This window comes from Garra rufa, chromosome 6, assembly GCF_049309525.1.
Source record: "Garra rufa chromosome 6, GarRuf1.0, whole genome shotgun sequence".
Classification (NCBI taxonomy): domain Eukaryota; kingdom Metazoa; phylum Chordata; class Actinopteri; order Cypriniformes; family Cyprinidae; genus Garra; species Garra rufa.
In genome coordinates, this window is record NC_133366.1 from 3,538,106 (window position 1) to 3,559,203 (window position 21,098).

At 35.5% G+C, this 21,098-nt stretch overlaps 2 protein-coding genes across 2 annotated transcripts; one reads left to right on the plus strand and one right to left on the minus strand.

The window, feature by feature from the left end:
* The first annotated feature begins 3,930 nt into the window (after positions 1–3,930).
* On the plus strand, positions 3,931–6,376 carry LOC141336305 (uncharacterized). The gene is made up of 3 exons (XM_073841875.1): positions 3,931–4,611; positions 6,004–6,137; positions 6,280–6,376. Exons 1-3 carry the CDS (start codon positions 3,931–3,933, stop codon positions 6,374–6,376), a joined length of 912 nt encoding a protein of 303 aa, XP_073697976.1.
* A 2,041-nt stretch (positions 6,377–8,417) lies between these two features.
* On the minus strand, positions 8,418–8,894 carry nanos3 (nanos homolog 3). Its single transcript, XM_073843358.1, has one exon. The coding sequence runs from the start codon at positions 8,892–8,894 to the stop codon at positions 8,418–8,420; it is 477 nt and encodes a 158-aa protein (XP_073699459.1).
* Between the last annotated feature and the right edge of the window lie 12,204 nt (positions 8,895–21,098).

The window sequence follows — 21,098 nt, forward strand, 5'->3', positions numbered from 1 at the left end:
ACTCCAAGCTTTTGGATGGTACAGTGTATAATCTTACAAAAGCATTTTATTTTAGATAAATGCTGATATTTGAATCTTTCTATTCATCAAATGAATTCTGAAAAAATGTATGATAATAATAATAATAATAATAATATTAGAATGACTGCTGAATGATCAATTGACACTGAAGACTGGAATAATGCTGCTGAAAATTCAGCTTTGGTCACAGGAATAAATTACGTTTTAAAATATAATCAAATAGAAAACAGTTATTTTAAATAGTAAAAATATTTCAAAATTTTACTGTTTTGCTGCATTTTGGATCAAACAAATACCGGCTCAGTGAGCAGAAGAGACTTTTTTTAAAAAACATTAAAAATCTTACTGTCCAAAAACTTTTGACTAGTAATGTAGCATAAAAAAAGTTAACTTTTTTTTTTTACATTATATTTTGGTTATTTTTTATTTTAACACATTTTTATTATATATAATTTATAATAACATTTTTGTGAATTCAAGGACATTTTATGCACCTGTATGCGTGGCACTCAAAAGTGGATGCAGTTTAAGTGCACTAAATGGTTGGAAAAGTCCAAAATACATCACCACAGTTCTGTCATCTTAATTTTAATTTCTTGCCAACTTTAAAGATGAGATTTAGAGGTTTCATCACATGATTCTGGACACAGTCCTGACTCTCATCTGGTTTATTACCTGTTTGGCCCTGGCGGCCCCCTGGCCCTTCTGCGGAGGGTTCCGGCTTCGACTCATTTTCTCCGCAGGTCTCTCAAACCTGGAGTAAAAACAAGAATGATTCATTAATAACAGTTAAAAACAGCCACTGATCCACGATCAGCCTTAAAAAAAAAACTACAACCAACCACACCAGAAAGTGAGTGGCGTCATGGCACATTCCTAAATTATTACGTGAATAATGACGTCTATATTTGCATAATCCATACATTGACACAATCAACTTCAAAACATATATTTACCTGTGCCACATTACTCCCAGACCTCTATAATCTCACAATAAATCAATATTAGCTCTGTAGCGAATGTTTCAACACTATTTAACCTGCTATTAGATTTAAACAGGTCAATCCAAAGCACATCTTTAGCTGATTTTGCACCAAAACTATTGGAGGCAAAGCCCAACGAAGCCATAAAATACATTTCACACCATTCACAATATAACTCAGTGCAAATAAACAACTATTTCAGTCAAAGTGTTGTTAGCGAGGTGGCTAATTCTTACACCAGACTCTTTTACTAATAGTTTGAACGCGATACCTTGATCATATGTTCCTCCAAGGGCTGGTTACGTGCTAAATATCTATTCCGTTGAGGAGAATATGCAGCCTGTCATTAAGTTTTTGCCCTTTAGTGTCATAAACACAGAGATAAACTCAAATCTGCACTGCTGTCTGTCAGTGTAGATTCAGCACTTCCTGCTTTTCGCCAGGTTTCCCATAGCAACAACAGCCTCACGCTTTACGGCAAGCGGGAACGCCCCACAGCTCAGTACTTGTTGTAGTTCAACCACTGGCGTATCGATTTATCGTAGTTTTAAATCATATTTTACATTATAGTGACGGTTTTTCGTGATACAATTTGTTTTGTCTGAGAAAAGGTGAAGAAATACCTTAGTTTGATAAATATTGCTTTGCGAATCTTTCGCGCGCTTATTTGACTAGACAGTTTAACGTCTGTCGGATAAATTGTACAAGTATTTTGCTTTTTTAATCGGTTCAAACGGTTTGTTTGATTTGTTAAGTGATTTATAATTGGTTAGAAGAAATGATTTTACAAAACTGACTTAAAATTAAATTAATACATTTTAACAAACAATCTTATAAGCGTCAAGTGTGCAATTAATGTTTGATTTTTATCCATTTAACAGTCAGTTGAATCTGGAATAAAAACAAGATAATGGCCAAAAGAAAATGGAAGAGGACAGGTAAACATTATTATCAGTCATTCACACTACCAGCTTGATTAGAGCTATATTATAAATATTTTTAGTTAATAAAGAACATGTTGATTTAACTAAATGTATTTTAGCAGAGTTCAAAGCCCCTAAGAGAGCTGAGGCCAGAGCAAAACGACAGAAAAGCACTGAAGAAACAAACCAGTCTGAAGATGAAAATCAGGTAATTTCTCTCTTGAAGAAATTACAATAAATATATTGTTTATATATATATATATATATATATATATATATATATATATATATATATATATATATATATATAAAGTTGAAGTCAGAAGTTTACATACACCTTGAAGAATCAACAAAATGTTAGTTATTTTACCAAAATAAGACGGATCATCAAATGCACGGTATTTTTTTATTTAGTACTGACCAGAATAAGATATTTTACATAAAAGATGTTTACAAATAATCCACAAGAGAAAATAATAGCTGAATTTATAAAAATGTTTGTTTTTTAATTCTGTGTTGTTACCTGAATGATCCACAGCTTTTTTGTTTAGTGATAGTTGTTCATGAGTCCCTTGTTTGTCGTGATCTTCAAAAAAAATCCTTCAGATCCCGCAAATTCCTTGGTTTTTCAGCATTTTTGTGTATTTGAACCATAGATTTGAACCCTTTCAAGCAATGAGATCCATCTTTTCACTCTGAGGACAACTGAGGGACTCTATTACAGAAGGTTCAAACACTCACTGATGCTCCAAAAAGGAAAAACTATGCATTAAGAGCCAGGGGTGAAAACTTTTTAAATGTAAAGATTAGGGTACACTTAACTTATTTTGTCTTCTGGGGAACACGTTAGTATCTTTTTTAGCTTCTGAAGGGCTGTACTAAATGAAATAAATATGTAGTAGGCAAAATAAGAAAAATGTACACATCTTTATTCTGTTCAAAAGTTTTCACCCCCGACACTTAATGCATCGTTTTTCCTTCTGGAGCATCAGTGAATGTTTGAACCTTCTGTAATAGATGCATATTAGTCCCTCGGTTGTCCTCAGTGTGAAAAGATGGATCTCAAAATCACACAGTCATTGCTGGAAAGGGTTCAAATACACAAAAATGCTGAAAAACCAAAGAATTTGTGGAACCTGAAGGGTTTTTCTGAAGAACAGCGAGCAGTGTAACTGTTCAGGACAAACAAGGGACTCATGAACAACTATCACTAAACAAAAATAAAAAACATCTGTGGATCATTCAGGTAACAACATAATATTAAGAATCAAGCATATGTAAACTTTATTTGAATAGAACCATTTTTATAAATTCTACTTTTATAATTATTTTATAGTTCAGATCTTTTATGTGAAATATCTTATTCAAGTCCGTACTAAATATATGTATGATCCCTCTTATTTTGGTCAAATAATTAACATTTTGCAGATTCTGCAAGGTATATTTTAACTTTTGAAATCAACTTAAAAAAATATTGCGACATCCTTTGATGTGACTATGCAGTTACATTTGTATTTCGTTTTCTGATTTACAAAACTCTTTACCTTAATTTACCTAATCTTTACCTTATCTAGACTCTGACACCAGAATCAGAAAATGACTCTGCCCACAATGCATCAGACAAGCTGGAGAAAGATCAGCCTGGACAGAGCACACTACAAGTCACTCTGACAACAGAATTCCCTGTAGACCCTTGTTGTTCCCAGGAAGAAAAAACAAGCCATGATGATGATACTGTTGAGCATGCAAATGGCACAGGTCCACCTGAGGTCTCTCATGAGGTTGAACAAACTGCAGCGATCACAATGGAAACCCCTGAACTTGACAACAGTGACAAATACACCATAAATATAGATGTTTCTAACATAGATCAGCCCGAGGGAGAGCTAGAAGATGAAGAGAGTGAATCTCATGAGACCTCAGATACAGATCAGATAGGAATTCAGATGCTTGAAGATGCAGGTTCTGTAGATCCTCTAGTAAAGAGGAAAGTAAGAAAGAGAATGGGAATGTGCTGGCTTGGAGAAAGGAAGAAGATGCTCAAAGGACAGCCGACTAAGAGCATTGCGTTTGGAGGAGGGCAGGAGAATGAGGCGGGGCAAGTTTCTAATGAGGAGCCGAGGTTAAGTGAGGTTTCACCACCCTCCTTCCCAACCTCTTGCCCAATGGAAGATGTCAATGTAGAGGAGGAACAGGAGCAGCCTGATGTGCAGTATGAGAATAAAGTTCAGATATTCGTAGAATGCATGTCAGTAACTCATGGATCTGACATTACCATTCCATCCCATGCTAATGCTGATGAGCTAAACCCTCCTGAGCAAAGTGAAATCAAACGCATGGAGCAAAATGCTAATGAAAGCCACATTAGAAAAACCAATGAAGCCTCAGAGGTTGTTAACCTTTTTGAAGAAGAACTTGTAGTGCAAAGCAATGAGATCGAGCTGTGTGCTCCATACGAATGTGAATTGAATGCCTCTATAGTTGAACAGCCTGTGGAGTGCATGGATGTTACAGCTGATGAGACGATCAGTGCACTTCCTGTAATCCATGAGGCAGAAGATAATTGTGAGTCTCTGGTCACCACCACCATCACAGCTGAGAACACAGTAGACTGTGGGAACATCAGCATACAGTGTTTGTCCTTACCTGCAGCCCCACCAGGTGGTGAAAATGAAGATGTGCAAGTGAGTTATTCTTTTGAATGAAGGGGGTGTATAAACTTCCTAGAGGGCCAGTGTCCTGCAGAGTTTAGCTCCAACCCTAATTAAACGTATCTGAACAAGCTAATTTAGCTCCTCAGACTCAATAGATACTTTAATGGAAGTGTGTTGGAACTGGTTGAAGTTAAACTCTGCAAGACACTGGCCCTGGCCGGTCATGTCATTCCAAAACCATAGTTCAAGAAGATATATTGCGTGTCCAAAGTGTTCTTAAAGGTATAGTCCATCCAAAAAAGAAAATTCGGTCATTAATTACTCACCTTTGTGTTGTTCCAAACCTGTAAGATCTTTGTTTGTCTTTGGAAAAGACTATGGGGGTCTATTGGGGTCCTACCACGTTCAACGACATCAATGGTTCAACTGTAATTTTAATGAGATTACAGTTCAACCACTAATGTCACATGGACTATTTTGTTGATGTTTTTAATACCTTTTTGGAATTTGAATGTAGTAGGATCCTTGCTGTCTTTGGAGGGTCAGAGATCTCCCAGATTTCATCAAAAATATCTTAATATGTTTTTTGAAGATGAATGAATGTCTTACAGATTTGGAACAAGCTGAGGGTGACAAAACAACTGAATTTTCATTTTTGGGTCAGCTATCTCTTTAAGTGCTTTTAAAGAATTAGTTCACTACCAGAACAAACATTTACAGATAATTTACTCACCCACTTGTCATCCAAGATGTTCATGTCTTTCTTTCTTCAGTCATAAAGAAATCAGGTTTTTGAGGAAAACATTTCAGGAATTTTCTCTATATAATGGACTTCTATGGTGCCTGTGAGTTTAAACTTCCAAAATGCAGTTTAGATGCAACTTCAAAGGGCTCTAAATGATCCCAGCCAAGGAAGAAGGGTCTTATCAAGCGAAATGATTGGTTATTTTCTTAAATAAATTAATATTTATACACTTTTTAACCATAACCACTGTGCGATGCGCATGCGTACTCTGTGCGCTCTGGTTCAGTACACACAGAGTATGCATGCACATCGCAGACATACACAAGACAAGCATTTGAGGTTAAAATATATAAGTTGTAATTTTTTTTAGAGAATAGTTAACAACAGACCTTTGTGATGTGTCTTATTTGAACTTAATTTGATTTGAAAACAGCTGAAAGGGATGAAAAGCTTTATAATGATACGAGAGATTGAGTAAATGATGACAGAATTGTCATTGGCATGTAATATTCATTTGAAATACCAAAACAACCACTTGGAATTTTTATTTGATTTTAGTTTTAAGTTTACAGTAAGTAATGTAGGTCTTGTTCTGATATTTAAAGGAAGTGTCCAAAACTCTCACACATGTCCTTTAAAGTCAACTTTAAGTTACTAAAACTGAGCTGTATTATCAGCCGTTCACAGAACGTGAGAACTTACCAAGTGACTCTCAAGAGCCTCATCTGAGTCCTGCTGCTGAACCAGATCCCTCCAGCCCATTATCAGTAGACTCAGTGACAGATTCCCAGCTCAACAACATCGCTCTGAGGTGAGATGAGTGTGAACTATTGACTTTGAATGTTACTGAAGGTCTGTTTAGGTTTCTAGCTATTCAGTACATTGCAAACTCTATTATTCTGGACACAGTACAGGGCATTTTTTGTCAATTTTCATTGTTTATTTTTGCTTAGTTTGGAGGACATCCCAATCCCAGTAGCCTCTACTGATCTGGAAGATGCCACAGAGCTTGTATGTGGTTTGATCAGAGATATCACCTATCTGAAGTAAGTCTTGATTTGTAGAGGTTTTAAAGGAGAAGTTCACTTCCAGAACAAACATTTACAGATAATTTACTCACCCCCTTGTCATCCAAGATGTTCATGTCTTGCTTTCTTCAGTTGTAAAGAAATTGTTTTTGAAAACATGAAAACATCAAAGGGATCTAAATGATCCCATCCAAGGAAGAAGGGTCTTATCTAACAGTCATTCTTCAAAAGAAAAATTACAATTTATATACTTTTGAACCTCGTCTGGTCTAGCTCTGTGTGTTCCAGTTCATGACAGTTAAGGTATGTCAACAAATTCCCATTCTCATTTTCTTATATAACTTCCAAAAACATCCTACCTGGCTGTTTTACCTTTTTTTGTTTAATCTTCTTTGCACGTTCACTTTGGAAACGCTGGGTTGGTACCTCTGCAGCGACGTAGGACGATTTTGAGATTGGAGTTTTTCAACCTACCCTAACTGTCTTGAACCGGAAAACAGAGTTCACACAGAGCAAGACAAGATGATCATTTGTGGTTAAAAAGTATATAGATTGTTACAGATTGTTTCGCTAGATAAGACCCTTCTTCCTCGGCTGGGATCATTTAGAGTCCTTTGAATCTGCATTCAAACAGCATTTTGGAAGTTCAAACTCATGTCCATCGTTAAAGTCCACTATACAGAGAGAAATACTGAAATGTTTTACTGAAAAAAAACAATTTCCTTACGGCTGTAGAAAGAAAGACATGAACATCTTGGATGAAAAGGGGGTAAGTACATAGTCTGTAAATTTTGGTTCTGGAAGTGAACTTCTCTTTAAACACTTGAACGAAAAAAAAAAATTCTGATTATGTGGTTTACACTATGAAATAGTAATATAGTAAAACTGTAAACAATTTGTAACAAACCATCATAATTGTTTTCTTGCAGTCAGTTAGTGATTGATGCACGCAGGAAAATTGGATTTGGACAACAAGGCAGACAACCTCCAAGACCGCCGCTCCACACTCAATATAGGCATAGTGTCAACAGATTCTAAATATTTTACAAAATTTTGCAAAAAAAATTGCATTGACAGGTTTAAAGTGATGTAGCTGTGGTTAGTTTGTCAGCAGCCACTGGTTCACAACTGACAACACTTCCTGTGTTGTGTTTAAGAGCAAAAACTTGCTTCTAAAATTGTTCTGTTTTAGTTAACCAAAGTTAACCATTTTCTTAATAGGTTCAAGCAAAGAAGTAAACATGTCAATCACAAGAGGTGACCCCTAGACTGGAGGGTCGTAACCTTAGCAAACTGTCTTCAAAGTTCAAGCCATAAATCAGCCCAGATAAGAGTTCAAAACACACTCTGAATAAATAAAACCGCTCTTTCTGCTAGTTGTTGCTGTGCAAGTTTGATTGTGTGAAATCATGTTTTATAAAACTAGACAAATGTTCAAACTGAACCGGTTTCAGTGGAAGTGCTGTGAGCTCTACACACAGGTTTCCAAAAGCTCAGAGTGAAAAGGTTTCCGTTGTTCATTTTCATTGGTTTTTGTTCCTTCACATATTTTTGGTGCAACCAAAAATGAATTTCCTAATGATCATGTTCTCCAACATAATTTCAAAACTGTAGTGAAGACAGACACAGAAGATGAGGTTGTTTGTTATTATTGATGTAAAACAGCCATCTCAATAGCAAAACACTTGTCTTTTTTTGTATCACAGAGCATCACAATAAAAGTTATCAAATACAAAACAATTTTCTTTAAGATTAAAACAAGAGCTTTTAGATCGATTAAGATAGTTCAAATGCGGTTGCACCTGTAGCAGCCTACTGGCTTGTGTACAAGTTTGTTTAGAAAAGCAAAAAAGTTAAATAGTGAAACACACAACACCACTGCAAATAATTTAAATAAATAGACAAACGTGCAAAATCAAACAGTGAAAGCACACATGCAGAACTCACACACAAGCCAATACCGATCAAACTATTAAAACTTGAAGATTAAAACCTCTAGTAAAAAAGGCTTTTCAAATCTGCTCGTTCGTCGTGGCCAGATCTACAGGTGGTATGTGTCTGGTTCACCATGTTGACTTGGCGTAAACGGAGCTGTACGTTTTATCCACAAGCGGGCAGAATCGTTTGGTGTGCGCTTTAGCTCCGGTTGCTCCGCACAGAGGGCACATGTACTGGCTTAAGTACGGGCACATCACGTCTCCGGAGCGATCCTTTAAGTAGTGCGAAGTGAAGACGGCTTCTATCTCTCCATTGTGTTTGCAGAAGCTGCAGAACTTTCTCTCTGGTGGGCTGCTGCTCTTGCCGCGTTCGGGGTTCTTTTTCTCCGTATGTGCTCGCCTCTGGCCGCTTGGAGACTCCAAAAGCGCGGCGGCGGCTTGCTTGCTCCTGTCATCTCCCGCGTCTGATTGCTCTGCTGGCCGCTGCATGCATCGGATCTTATCTGCCAGACCCATATAATCTTTCCAGGGCTGAAAGTCCTGATTTCGAGACTCCATGTGTCCGTGAGCTGACATAAGGTACTGGAGAAGAGAAAAGGCCATGGCATTCACTGAGCGCGATCCAAACATGAAGCACGCGTCGAGCACGCGTGGGTTTTTAAAGAGCGGACGTCGCAGGAGGAGACCAATTAGGATGCGTACAGTTTGACAGCTGTTTTCTAAAAAAAGATGATTGGTAGATGAATTTGAAATACAATTAGATTACTTATATGGAATATTATACGAAGTAAAAAAATCTGTAAAACTGGCAAACTAAATATTTAAATTATTTAGAATCGCGATGACAATCGCATATTATGAAAAAACAGGCTACTCTTGAAATCTCAGTTCAACCTTTATAGGATTCTTCCTTGATAAATGTAAAGCAAGGTAGTTTGGTTTCCTCATCTTATACAAAGGTGCATAAAGATGCTTCACCATGCCATAGAAGAACCTTTTTTGTATAAATTGTTTCATAAAGAAACGTTAACATCCGAAGAACCTTTCCATTTCACAAAAGGTTCTTTGTGGCACAAAAAGGTTCTTCAGATTATAAAAAGGTAAGAAAGAGATGGATCTTCAAAGAACTTTTGACTGAATGGTTCTCTGTGGAACTAAAAATGGTTCTTCTATGGCCTCGCTGTGAAGAATCTTTTAAAGCACCTTTATTTTTAAGAGTGTAGTGAAATGAATACATTTTAAAGTAATGGTTCAACCAAATTTAAATTTTTTTTTAGCAAATAGTCTACTCGGCCTTATGCCATCCAAGATGTAGATGAGGTTTTTTGTCTTCAAATTTGGAGCAAATCCATCAATGTGTTCTTTATTAAATAACGCTTTATCCAGTGAGAAAGTTGTCTCATCCAAACCAGGAGAGAAACATTCAGTTCTAAAAAAAAACAAAAAACAAATGTGTGGGTGAATTTTAATGGATTATAGACTTGTATTTTGGTCAGAAGTGAGGTAAAATGTCTTAATAATGGATTTGATTTTTTACTAACACACAACATTTGGCTTCACAAGACATCAGTTGATTGGATTTTTTTACTTGTGGATTATTGTGATGTTTTTATCAGATGTTTGGACTTCAATACCTGGGTGTTTGTATTTTTTTTTTTTTTTTTTCATTTGTGGATTATTGTGACTTTTTATCATCTGTTTGGACTTCAAAACCCGGGTGTTTGTGTGAAACAAATCTCTTGCAGCTAATTAAAAACAACACAATAATCCACAAGTAAACCAAATTAAATGAAGTGAAAAGCTATGTGTTTGTAGGAAACAAATCTACAACTGATTCTCTTTTTACAGTGAAACTGTTGCTTCTGGCAAAAATGTGTCTCCATAATCCATAATATTGTTACTTCCAGTGAAAAAGTCACTGTATCAGGAGGGAAATGCACAAAGTGAAAACAATTCTAAACAAATATGTTGGTGGATTTTGACTCTTTTTCCACTGGAGGAGCATTAGTATGGATTACGAACTCATATTTTGGCCAAAATGTGACAATTTAAAGTTAAAATTGCCTTAATGATGGCTTTGCTTCTTGCAAACACACAGCTTTTTGCTTTACAAGATGGACTGGAGTTGTGTGGATAATTGTAATGTTTTAATCAGCTGTTTGGACTCTCATTCTGACGGCACCCATTCACTGCAGAGGATCCATTGGTAAGGAAGTGATGTACTGTAATGCTACATGCTCCAAATCTTTTCAGATGAAGAAACAAACTCATTTACATCTTGGACGGTCTGAGGGTGAGTACATTTTCAAAAAATGTTCATTTTGGGGTGAAGTTTTCCTTTAATGTTTAATATTAATATTATTCTTTTAAGACTATTGGAACTAAATGTTTGAAACCCACATACACTGTCATTAAAAAGTTTGGGATCAATAGGGTTTTTAATGGTTTTTAAGGACGTTTCTTCTGCTCATCAAGGCTGCATTTATTTGATCAAAAATACAGAAAAAAAACAGTAAAATTGCAAAATGCTATTGCAATATAAAATATTTTTTATTATAATACATTTTAAAATATTTATTTCTGTGATGCAATGCTGAATTTTAATGTTACTCCAGTCTTCAGTGTCACATGATCCTTCAGAAATCATTCAGCAATACTGTTTTTTTATTCTGTATTTCTGATCAAATAAATGCAGCCTTGATGAGCATAAGAGGAAAAAAATATCACAAGTCTTACTGACCCCAAACCTTTGAACCGCAGGGTACAAAAACAATATATGTAACACTGGACCACAAAACCAGTCATAATAGCTGGGGTATATTTGTAGCAATAGCCCAAAATACATTGTATGCGTCAAAATTACAGATTTTTCTTTTATGCCAAAAATCATTAGGATATTAACCCTTAAAGACCTAGAACATTTTTGGGGCACCTGAGGCACCTGTATATTTCTTTGTTTTTTCAGACCTATTCTAGCAGTCAGCATCAATTGTCATATATCATTATAAACATAAGAACTTGAACTTTATGTCTAGCTAATTTAAAATTACAAATTTCCTTTTGTTTTCTCTAAAAATTAGTGAATTTCCAGAATTTTAGGAAAAAACGCTACCAACAATTGGGTGTTTTTTACTGTGTACTCAAACAAAAACTCCTGAAGTTTAGATTTTTTTCTTTAAAAATTTGTATTTAGGTGTTTTACACTTCCAAATAAAATTTTGTCTATATATAACATTCCCCAAGCAAGTTATAGCCAATTATTACAATATTATTTAGGTGCTTTTCAGTGAAAAACAGGCCCATTTCGTTTATTGACAATATAGATCTGTCCAAAAACGTTTCAGGAGTAAAGTCATTGCAGAAACAGTGTTAAATAATAGCAAAACACAGTAAAAAATAATTTACTATTTCATAAATATATTCTTAATCCAAAAGATGAACAATAAACACAAATAGTGTAGAAAGTAGCACAAGAAAAAATGCACAAACTGTCTTGTGCAACAAAAAAATAAATAAACAATACAAATTATTCACAAACTACACACAAAATGAGAGAGAAATATACAGAGTGCAACCGAAAAAATAGTACAAATAATCTTTAAAAACTATATAATAATTAGTTACATAATATAACAACCAAATAGATGGATCTGCTGGCTGTAGTCTGCATCGGAATCTATTTTACCGGGACATCGCCTAGTGACCGAAAACCCACATTCCAGTGCTTTATCCGATATCTACTGCTGTTTCATCCTTGTTTTTGGTTTGTTTTATGTCAAAGGGCTCTGTCTTGAGTATTTCTGTACATTTTCAAAGAATGCTGTCATGCAAATGTGTTATTTTGCGTTTGTTTTCATGCACGCAAGACGCACTTTGCTTTCACTTTGCGTCTGTTCAGATCTGCAAAGAAACATACTAATCGGTGGTTCAAAAGACCAAAACCTATGTTTATTGGTTGAATAGATGACAGTTTGAACCAATCGGGGCACAGGGGTGGGACTAAGCATCAACAATCGTTCCTGTTTGGCTCAGAGGACCAAAACGTGTTGATTTCATCTGACGAATCAGTGCTGAGGAAATGTGATGACGTAATCACGCTTACTACGGAGCCTCTGAATATCCAAATGAGACAAATGCGATATCACTGAAAAGAGCAGACTCTGTACTTTACGAGACTTTTTAAAGCATTCAAATTGGATTAGCGGTTCATTTAAGACCAATAGTTATTTTTAGCCGCCGGCGGCTGTCTCGGTCTTTGAGGGTTAAGAAGAGATCATTTTCTATGAAGATATTTTGTACATTTCCTACCGTAAATATATAACTTAATTTTTAATTAGAAATATGCATTGCTAACTTCATTTGGACAACTTTAAAAGCAGTTTACTAAATATTTAGGTTTTTTGCACCCTCAGATTCCAGTTTTTCGAATAGTTGTATCTCAACCAAATATTGTCCTATCCTAACAAACTATACATCAATATTTTCCAGCTGTAAAATGTGATGTTATAAAGAGAAAACAATACAAGGTAGATAATTCAATCCATATGGCATACCTTTATTTAATTTTTTTTCAGACATGTATCTTCGAAAACACTGATTCTTCACACACACACACACAAAAAAAACTCATTAGACAGAACTGTGTAGACTAAAAGGGCCAGTCCGTGTTGCGTTCGTCAGATGACTGAAGGATCCGTTCTGACCTGAGACAGAAGATATCACCTTTGAGTCCACCTGTTCACTGAAATGAATAGCACATGAGGTACAGTATCAGATATGAGACCTGAAGTAGGGCAGTTTTAGAGCAGAGTACAGCTCAGGGGTGTTGGGGGTCATGACCATGTTTTGACGGGACCCCGGCGTGACCTCTGACCCCTCAGATGATGGTGTGGCACATGGAGACAGAGAGAGCTGCTCTGGTAGGGCTGCTCCTGCACACAAACACACACACAGCTGTATTATAGCGTGATATTAATGCTGTAATCATGATCTCTGTGTGTCATGCGTGTTTGTGTACGTAGGTCGCTGAGCGCAGTGCTTTCTCTCCGGTTCCACTGTGAGGTTTTCTTGACAGGAGAAAGACTGAGGAAGTCTGACTTCAAACGGAAGGCTTTCTGCCGCTCGAACTCGCATCTCTGTAACACACACAGACTGATTGCTGAGGAACAGTTATGAACCATTAAAAGGGAAAAAAAAATCACTATTAATACTACATTAATATCACGCAAAATTGTTAATGCAACCAATATACTTTTGTGTAAAATCTAAAAGAACGTTTAAGTTATCAAGCAGCTCATACAAATGCTGCCTAGCCCTAAAAAGAATATACATTTCAGATGGACTATTTTTATGATACTATGTGTTTTTTTTCTTTTTGATGTTTGAAAACCCCCCGGTGAGCACTATAAACTGTTGCTGAAGCAAAAAGCTAGTTTTCAAAATGTCTCTTTTGTTGGTCTGCGATTTGTAATGTGGTTTTTGCTAGAATGACAAAGCTGTTTTTTTTCTAACTGTATTTATAGAAACTAGAAGTGTCATTTTGAATTTAAATAAATATTTCTTTTAATTAAAGTAATTTAATTCCATTACTCCTGAAGTTTCAATAACGTTATGTTCTTCAGGGTTTACTTTTTAAGTTACAAATCAATTGTAGTTTATTTGTATTTACATATACATCACAATTTCCACCTGATAAAATATTTTGCAAGTTTAAATAATTTGACTAAATAAATAAAATGTGTATTAAATAAATCAATAAATAATACATGTACAATAAATATATTTAAATTAAAAATATATATTATATACTTAAAATATAATTTAATCCTGTGACGCAAAGTTGATTTTTTTTTTTATCAGCTATTACTCCAGTCTTAAGTGTCACATGATTGATCAGAAATCATTCTAATATTCTGATTTATTATTGGAATTATCAATGTTGGAAATCGGTGATCCTTTTTTTTCCCCTCCAGGATTCTTTGATGAATAAGTGAAAAAGAACAGAATTTATCCTTGGTAAATAAAAGTATTAACAGTAGTGTATATATTGTTACAAAACCTTTCAATTTTTTTTTTTTTTTAAATAATTGCTGTTCTTTTTAAACTTTTATTATTGATCAAAGAATCCTGAAAAAGAAGTGTCAGATGTTCCCAAAAAATATTAAGCATAACTGTTTTTAACGTTGATAATCAGTATATTAGAATGATTTTAAGGATCATGTGACACTGAAGACTGTAATCATGCTGAAAATGTACCTTTGTATCACAGGAATAAATTACATTTTACAATTTAGTCACATAGAAAACAGTTATTTTAAATTGAAACAATATTTCACAATATTACAGTTTTTTCTGTATTTTTGATCGAATAAATGCAGCCTTGATGAGCATAAGAAACATCTTTAAAAACCATTAAAAATCCTTCTGATCCCAAACCTTTGAGCACCAGTGTATATATAATATCCCTGATTTTACTGTTTTATCAATTTCACATGACTTTTAGTTAACTAATCACACCTTTAAAACTTTCTCTTATATCCAAGTATTTCAAGAACTTGAAAACCCTTGAGATGTTGAATTGAAATGACAAATATCGTATTTCTAGTTGTTGTTTTAACGTATTTTGTCCTATTTTTTAAAATAATTTTTAAGGTATTACACTGCCCTCTTGGAACTGCACTGAGGTCCACATAAGTGGATTATGTTGATAATTTAACGTGATTCAACTGCTAGGACTCCTGTGAGGAGAACTGACTTCATACAAGCATTAAAAATCTGCAGATGGGCAAAAACGACATGTTAGAGAGATAAACATGTACTTGCATAAATTAGCGTTTCTCACCTCGTGACCCAATCGGATAGCAGCTTCAGTGAAGGCCTGCCTCTCTTGCTGGAAGCTCCGCCTCTGCCTGTTAAACTCCTCCCAGTGATCCTGTAGCCGCTCCCACTCCTCCATATAGTAGCAGTCCATCAGCACAGCGGGGAGGGGTGGATTTACACTGTCCTGTGAAAACCAAACAAAAAACAAAAACACTTCCAGCTTCTGTCCTAAACAAAAAGTCTGACATGAGTGCAGCTCTCGTGCCTGACCTGCAGTAACTGCTGCTGCGCTCGGATCAGATGTCTGCTCTGCTCCAGCTCTTCCTCATAATGAGCCAGCAGCTTCTCCTGGTCTGTTCCTTGAGCAACAGGACCTGAGCACACACAGGATTAAGTCAATAAAGCGTCTTCTAACCTCTCGATTTCAAAACACACAGTTCTTACTCTTTGACATGAGCTCCCGGAGTCTTTTCTGGACTTGCGTCCACTCCTGGACCACACCTCCTGTCACATGATCGCCAAGGCACTGCTCTGATTGGACCAGCACATTGTCGGTTTCATCCTCCAGTTCTGTAGCGTTGTCTCGTATTGTCTAAAACAAACAGAGCTGGTACTTACAAATTGTAATCCGTTACTGATTCCAAATTACATGACGAAAATTGTAGTTAGTAATGTAATCCATTACGTTACACGTTTTAGGTAATGTAATCAGACTACTTTTAGATTACTTTTGAACTCGTTCATCACATTGATTTAAACAGAATATTGTACCATACTGACAATTTTTTTTTATTAACAACATGAAGTGCTTTAAACAATATAATGTCTGGGTTTCCCCAACTAGGGTTTGTCAAGGAACTGCAGGGGGTTTATGAGTTTAATGAAAAACTAATATTTAATTAAATCATAAAAATGTTAAATTATATGTTATATGTTAAATGTTAATGTATATTAAAATAAATGTTAAATGTTAATGTTATATTAGGTGAAAGAGGATCGGATGTCGAAAAAGTAAATTTGTGCACTGTAATGCGTTTGAAAGACAAAAGCCTTCCAAAGACAGAAGTACATGGTTAAATAACCTTATTATAATTCAAATAAACTTGAAATTATTTTTGTAAATCGGTGGTCAAATGCTGTGTCACCACCTAAATAATTACTGGTCTTTGTGTAATTGTACACAAAACTAGAATACTTTCTGAATGTCTCTAAGAGGTAGGCTATTTTAGAAAAGAAAAAATGAAAAAGGAATTAGGGAGAACTGTATAAATAATGTGTACATAATGTGTAATCATGTTATCCATAAAAAATAACTGTAGTCTGATTAAGAGCATTTTAAAATCTAAAAACGTACTTAATTCTTTTTTTCTTTTTTTTGGAATTTGATTAGGTAGTCCAGATTACATGAAATCAGTCACAACTCAGCTCTAAATAAATAAAATACTAGATCATGCACTCCTAAATAGTACGCTAGATAGTGTGTTTCACAATTACAAGAGAAGTACATAGTTTTAGTGTCTAGATTAAAGTATGTAAACTGGGATGTAGCTACGTATTTTCATAAGAAATCCTTCCAGTGAATGTTCAATTGTCTTTCTCACCTGTTCCATATCATTTCTGAGCATGTGCAGTAGTGTAGTAAGGGCATGTCGTAGTTTCATCACTTCTCTGAGCTCGGCTTCCCTTCGGTCCAAAAGCAGACGCAGCGCTTCTTCTGTCCTGCAGAGAGAGAAAAAGTGCTAACATTTTGCATAGAAGATGCTTAAAGTCAAACTGTTTCTGTTATACACACTCATTATGCATAGTATTGATAATAAAACAAATGTTTCTGACAGGTATAAGCACTTTGTACAGTCTATCTGGACTACAGACATGAGCCACACATGAGCCATCACTGACCCAAATCTCAGCCAAATAGTAACTAATAAGTAGCCCTGAACTTGTGTTATGTTGTACAATTATTTAAATAACCTCACAATGAGTCACTATTATCTGATCCCAAAGGTTTTTAGTTTTCATTGTCTAAATTACTGCATCTTAGCACATTGTTACAAAAAAAAAACTATGAAAATCTAACATTAAAGTACAAGAGTCAAGAGTCCAACTAACGCAAATACTGATCACAACAATTGTGGTTTGATTTTTTAACTTTTTTTTTTTCAACATTAATAGTGGGTGATATTAATTTAATGTCATTAACATTGACAAATCAACTATTTTTAACATTGATTCAATGGTTGCTTGCTATCAGGGGCATGGTCTCTATGTGGTTGACAGAAGGCTGAGATTGGGTAGCACTATTTAAACATGTTCTGGCCCAGTTCAGGGCTACTATTTGGCTGAGATTTGGGCCAGTTATGGCTCATGTCTGTAGACCAGATTTGGGCCACACAAGGGCCATAATTCTTTGCTGCATTTGGGCCGAGTGTAGCTGCTTGTTTGGCCCAGAGCAGGGCCTGATGTCAATTGCTATGTGGGGAGTTGGTCATACCTCCCATCAGCCCTTGCGCTCTTGAAGCCAGGCTCTCTCCGTCCTGTCCGCTTTGGCAAAACATTCATTATCTCCATGGCTGTTGAAGGGGATACCGCGTCTTAATTGCTCAGTAAAACTGCCCAAAAACATCATCTTGCCCTGAACGAATGAAATCAGTAACTTGGCAATTAAACATGAGTCTCACAGATGCCGCGGTGCTTGTGTTTGTCGGTGAGCTGTGAGAGTCTCTCTTTGATGCGGTTGATGTGCTGCTCTCTGCGCTTCAGCTCCGCCCCCTGCTGGTTAGAGCGACTCTGCAGCTGAGCGCACTGCACACACAAACACAAACACAAACACAACCAGACCGTCATCCGCCTTGCAGTTAATTATAGGAAGACAAATGAATAGTATATCATGAGAGAGATTGACCTTTTCTCTTTCAGAGGTCAGAGCGTCTTGTAGTCTGGAAATGTGGAGGTCCTTCTCTATAAGCTGCTCCTGTGAAAGACAGTAAGGTCAGTCATTTTTTTTTAAATATAATATAAATCAGGAAATAGTAATATAATTTTGATATGTTATCCTATAATACTTTATTATATATATATTTAATATAACATTTCCAGATAATGTACTCACCCCCTTTTCATCCAAGATGTTCATGTCTTTCTTTCTTCACTCAGAAAGAATGTTTTTTGAGTAAAACATTTCAGGATTTCTCTCCATAAAAAGGGACTTCTATGGTGCCCCTGAGTTTGAACTCCCAAAATGCAGCTGCAAATGGCTCTAAACGATCACAGCTGAGGAAAGAAGGGTCTTATCTAGCAAAATGATGAGTTATTTTCTAAATTTTTTTTTTTTACAATTTATATACTTTTAACCTCAAATGCTCAAAAAGGAGCGTTTGAAATTAAAAAGTATATAAGTTGTAAATGTTTTTAGAAAATAACCGATCATTTTGCTAGATAACCCTAGATAGACCCTTCTTCCCGTTTAGAGCCCTTTGAAGCTGTGTTTAAACTTCATTTTGGAAGTTCAAACTCGGGGCACCGTAGAAGTCCATTATATGGAGGGATATCCTGAAGCGTTTTCCTCAAAAAACATCATTTATTTACAACTTAAGAAAGACAGACATGAACATCTTGGATGAAAAGTGGGTGAGTACATTAGCTGTAAATGTTTGTTCTGAAAGTGAACTACACCTCATGTTCAAATTGATCTACACACACACACACACACACACACACACACTTGAAGTGGATCAAAGAAGTTCATCACACACACTAAATATTTATATATTTGGGATAAAATCAACCTTTTTTTGAAGGGTGCCAAAATATATAATGTAATATACTGTTAATGAAATATATAAATTAATCAAGAAGTATAATAATAATAATAATAATACTAAATTAAATTAAATTTTGATTCGAATATTTATATTTGATACCAACCCCTTGAGACATACAATACTGTTTTTTGTGTGTGTACAAAAAAATAATAAATATATAAATATAATGTTTAATATGAAATATAATTTTAGTAATAATTAATAATAATAAATTATTAAATAAATATCAATGCATACATGGCATATATAAAAATATTAAAGGAATATTATTTATATATTGATGTACATTCTCTTTTTTGAGCGGTGCAAAATTATAATATATAATTTAACATAATATTGATAAAATATATATATAAAAATCAAGTAGAATCATCATCATAAAAATGATCTAATATTAAATAAACTATTACTTGTAAATTGAGATGTCATACATTTTTAGGGGGTCTCAAAATATAATTTAACAATAATAAAATATAAAAGTAAAATAAATACCACCATATGTAGTAATAGGTAGAGAAGAAAAAAAGCATAACTAATATAAAAAAATAATGCCACAGCTTAATGCAAAATACATTAGATGCTGATGGCTTGTGTAATGTTCTGCACCTGTAATGAGTTGGTCAGCTCTCTGTGCTCCTCTTTGAAGATCCTGTGTGAGAAGCTGCGAGTGGTTTCATCAGGACACAGAGGTGCAATCCCAGAGTTCATCATCTCTGAAACACACAAAATAACACAAACTCTAGCTGTGTATCATCTGTCTCACATGCTGAGGATGTGTGCGATCAGTTACCTGAGAAGTCCTGCGCTCTTAGATGGGATGTTGGGGATCTTGCAAGCCGCTTGTGCGCCATAAGCCCAGACGCTGATGATACTGCATATTACATTACAGCATATTATAAATCACTGAGGCATAAAACACTGGCAACTTATACAATATGCACTGTTTCAGTGTATAAAAAAAAAAAAAAAAAAACAGTGGTTGTGAAAGAACTGGTTAGTTACTTAAAGGGGGCATAACACACAGAGCTTCACTCAATGTCAGGGTCCCTATAGAATAGTACTGCATCCTTCAGATCTTCAAAAAGTCTTTAGTTTGATCATATTTACAAAAGAAAGATACAGCTTTATGATTCTCTCTCAAAACAGCCGAACTCCTGGAGGCGCGCTGTGGGCGGAGCTAAAGATTGGCGAGCACGTGCTTGCCCATTGTCAACAAAGCTGAGATTTGATGCCGTTTCACTTACCATGATCTGCAGTTCTGATTCATGAACGGGATCTTTTATAGTTGAGACCACTCCATCTTTCAATATCAAACAATGTGTAAATCCAGTGTCGAACTGGACCTTGTTTATAAAACCTTTGTCAACAAAAACGCATTGCAAAACCCTGTTTCTGCCCCGAAAAAACAAACTGCACCTACTGTTCACATAACGCTGAGTTCTTCGGGAAGCTGAGCAAGTTATTTTTGCCTTGCAACCAAACCACACTTGTTTAGAAACATTCTTCCTGAGTGAGTCCTGTGCAGCCGAATGAAGAGCGTTGGTGGGCGCGCTCTTGAGCTTGCTCTGCTCGATGTGTGCGCGGGCTCGCTCTTCCGGGAGAAATGTCCATACAAGGAGTTCCACCCTTCAGGACGTTCACGAAGAGCAATGATCGAAAAAGAAAAACTTTCCGAAACTTGTAAGAAACCCAGAAGTGTGTATTTGGCACAGAAATACTGTTACATGTCCAATTTGTTTTTAAACTTCGGCAATGTTTAGCATGAGAATCCAACTCTTTAATTTAGCTTGCATTTAACCCCTTTAAGCAACAAAACAGTGTTTTTGGCAACTTTTAAATATATAACATTAAAGAAACTTATAAAAACTGCATTTATACATCAATTCAATACCTAAATATGAGAATATGTACATACAGTAACTTACCAGAGGAAAAAGGAGGTTGCACCTATTCACATAAAGCAGATTAAAAAGATCAGAGTGTTACAGAGCAAACTGAGATCACAAATGACTTGTTTAACTAATCATCCATTTCATCTGACATCTGCAGGTTTCCTTCAATCATCTCATCAGTGATTGACAGCTTCAGTCTATTTATCAGCAGCTGAGCAGATACAAAAAACACCTCACAATATTCAAGAAGCCCATATAATAAAAACACAACGATA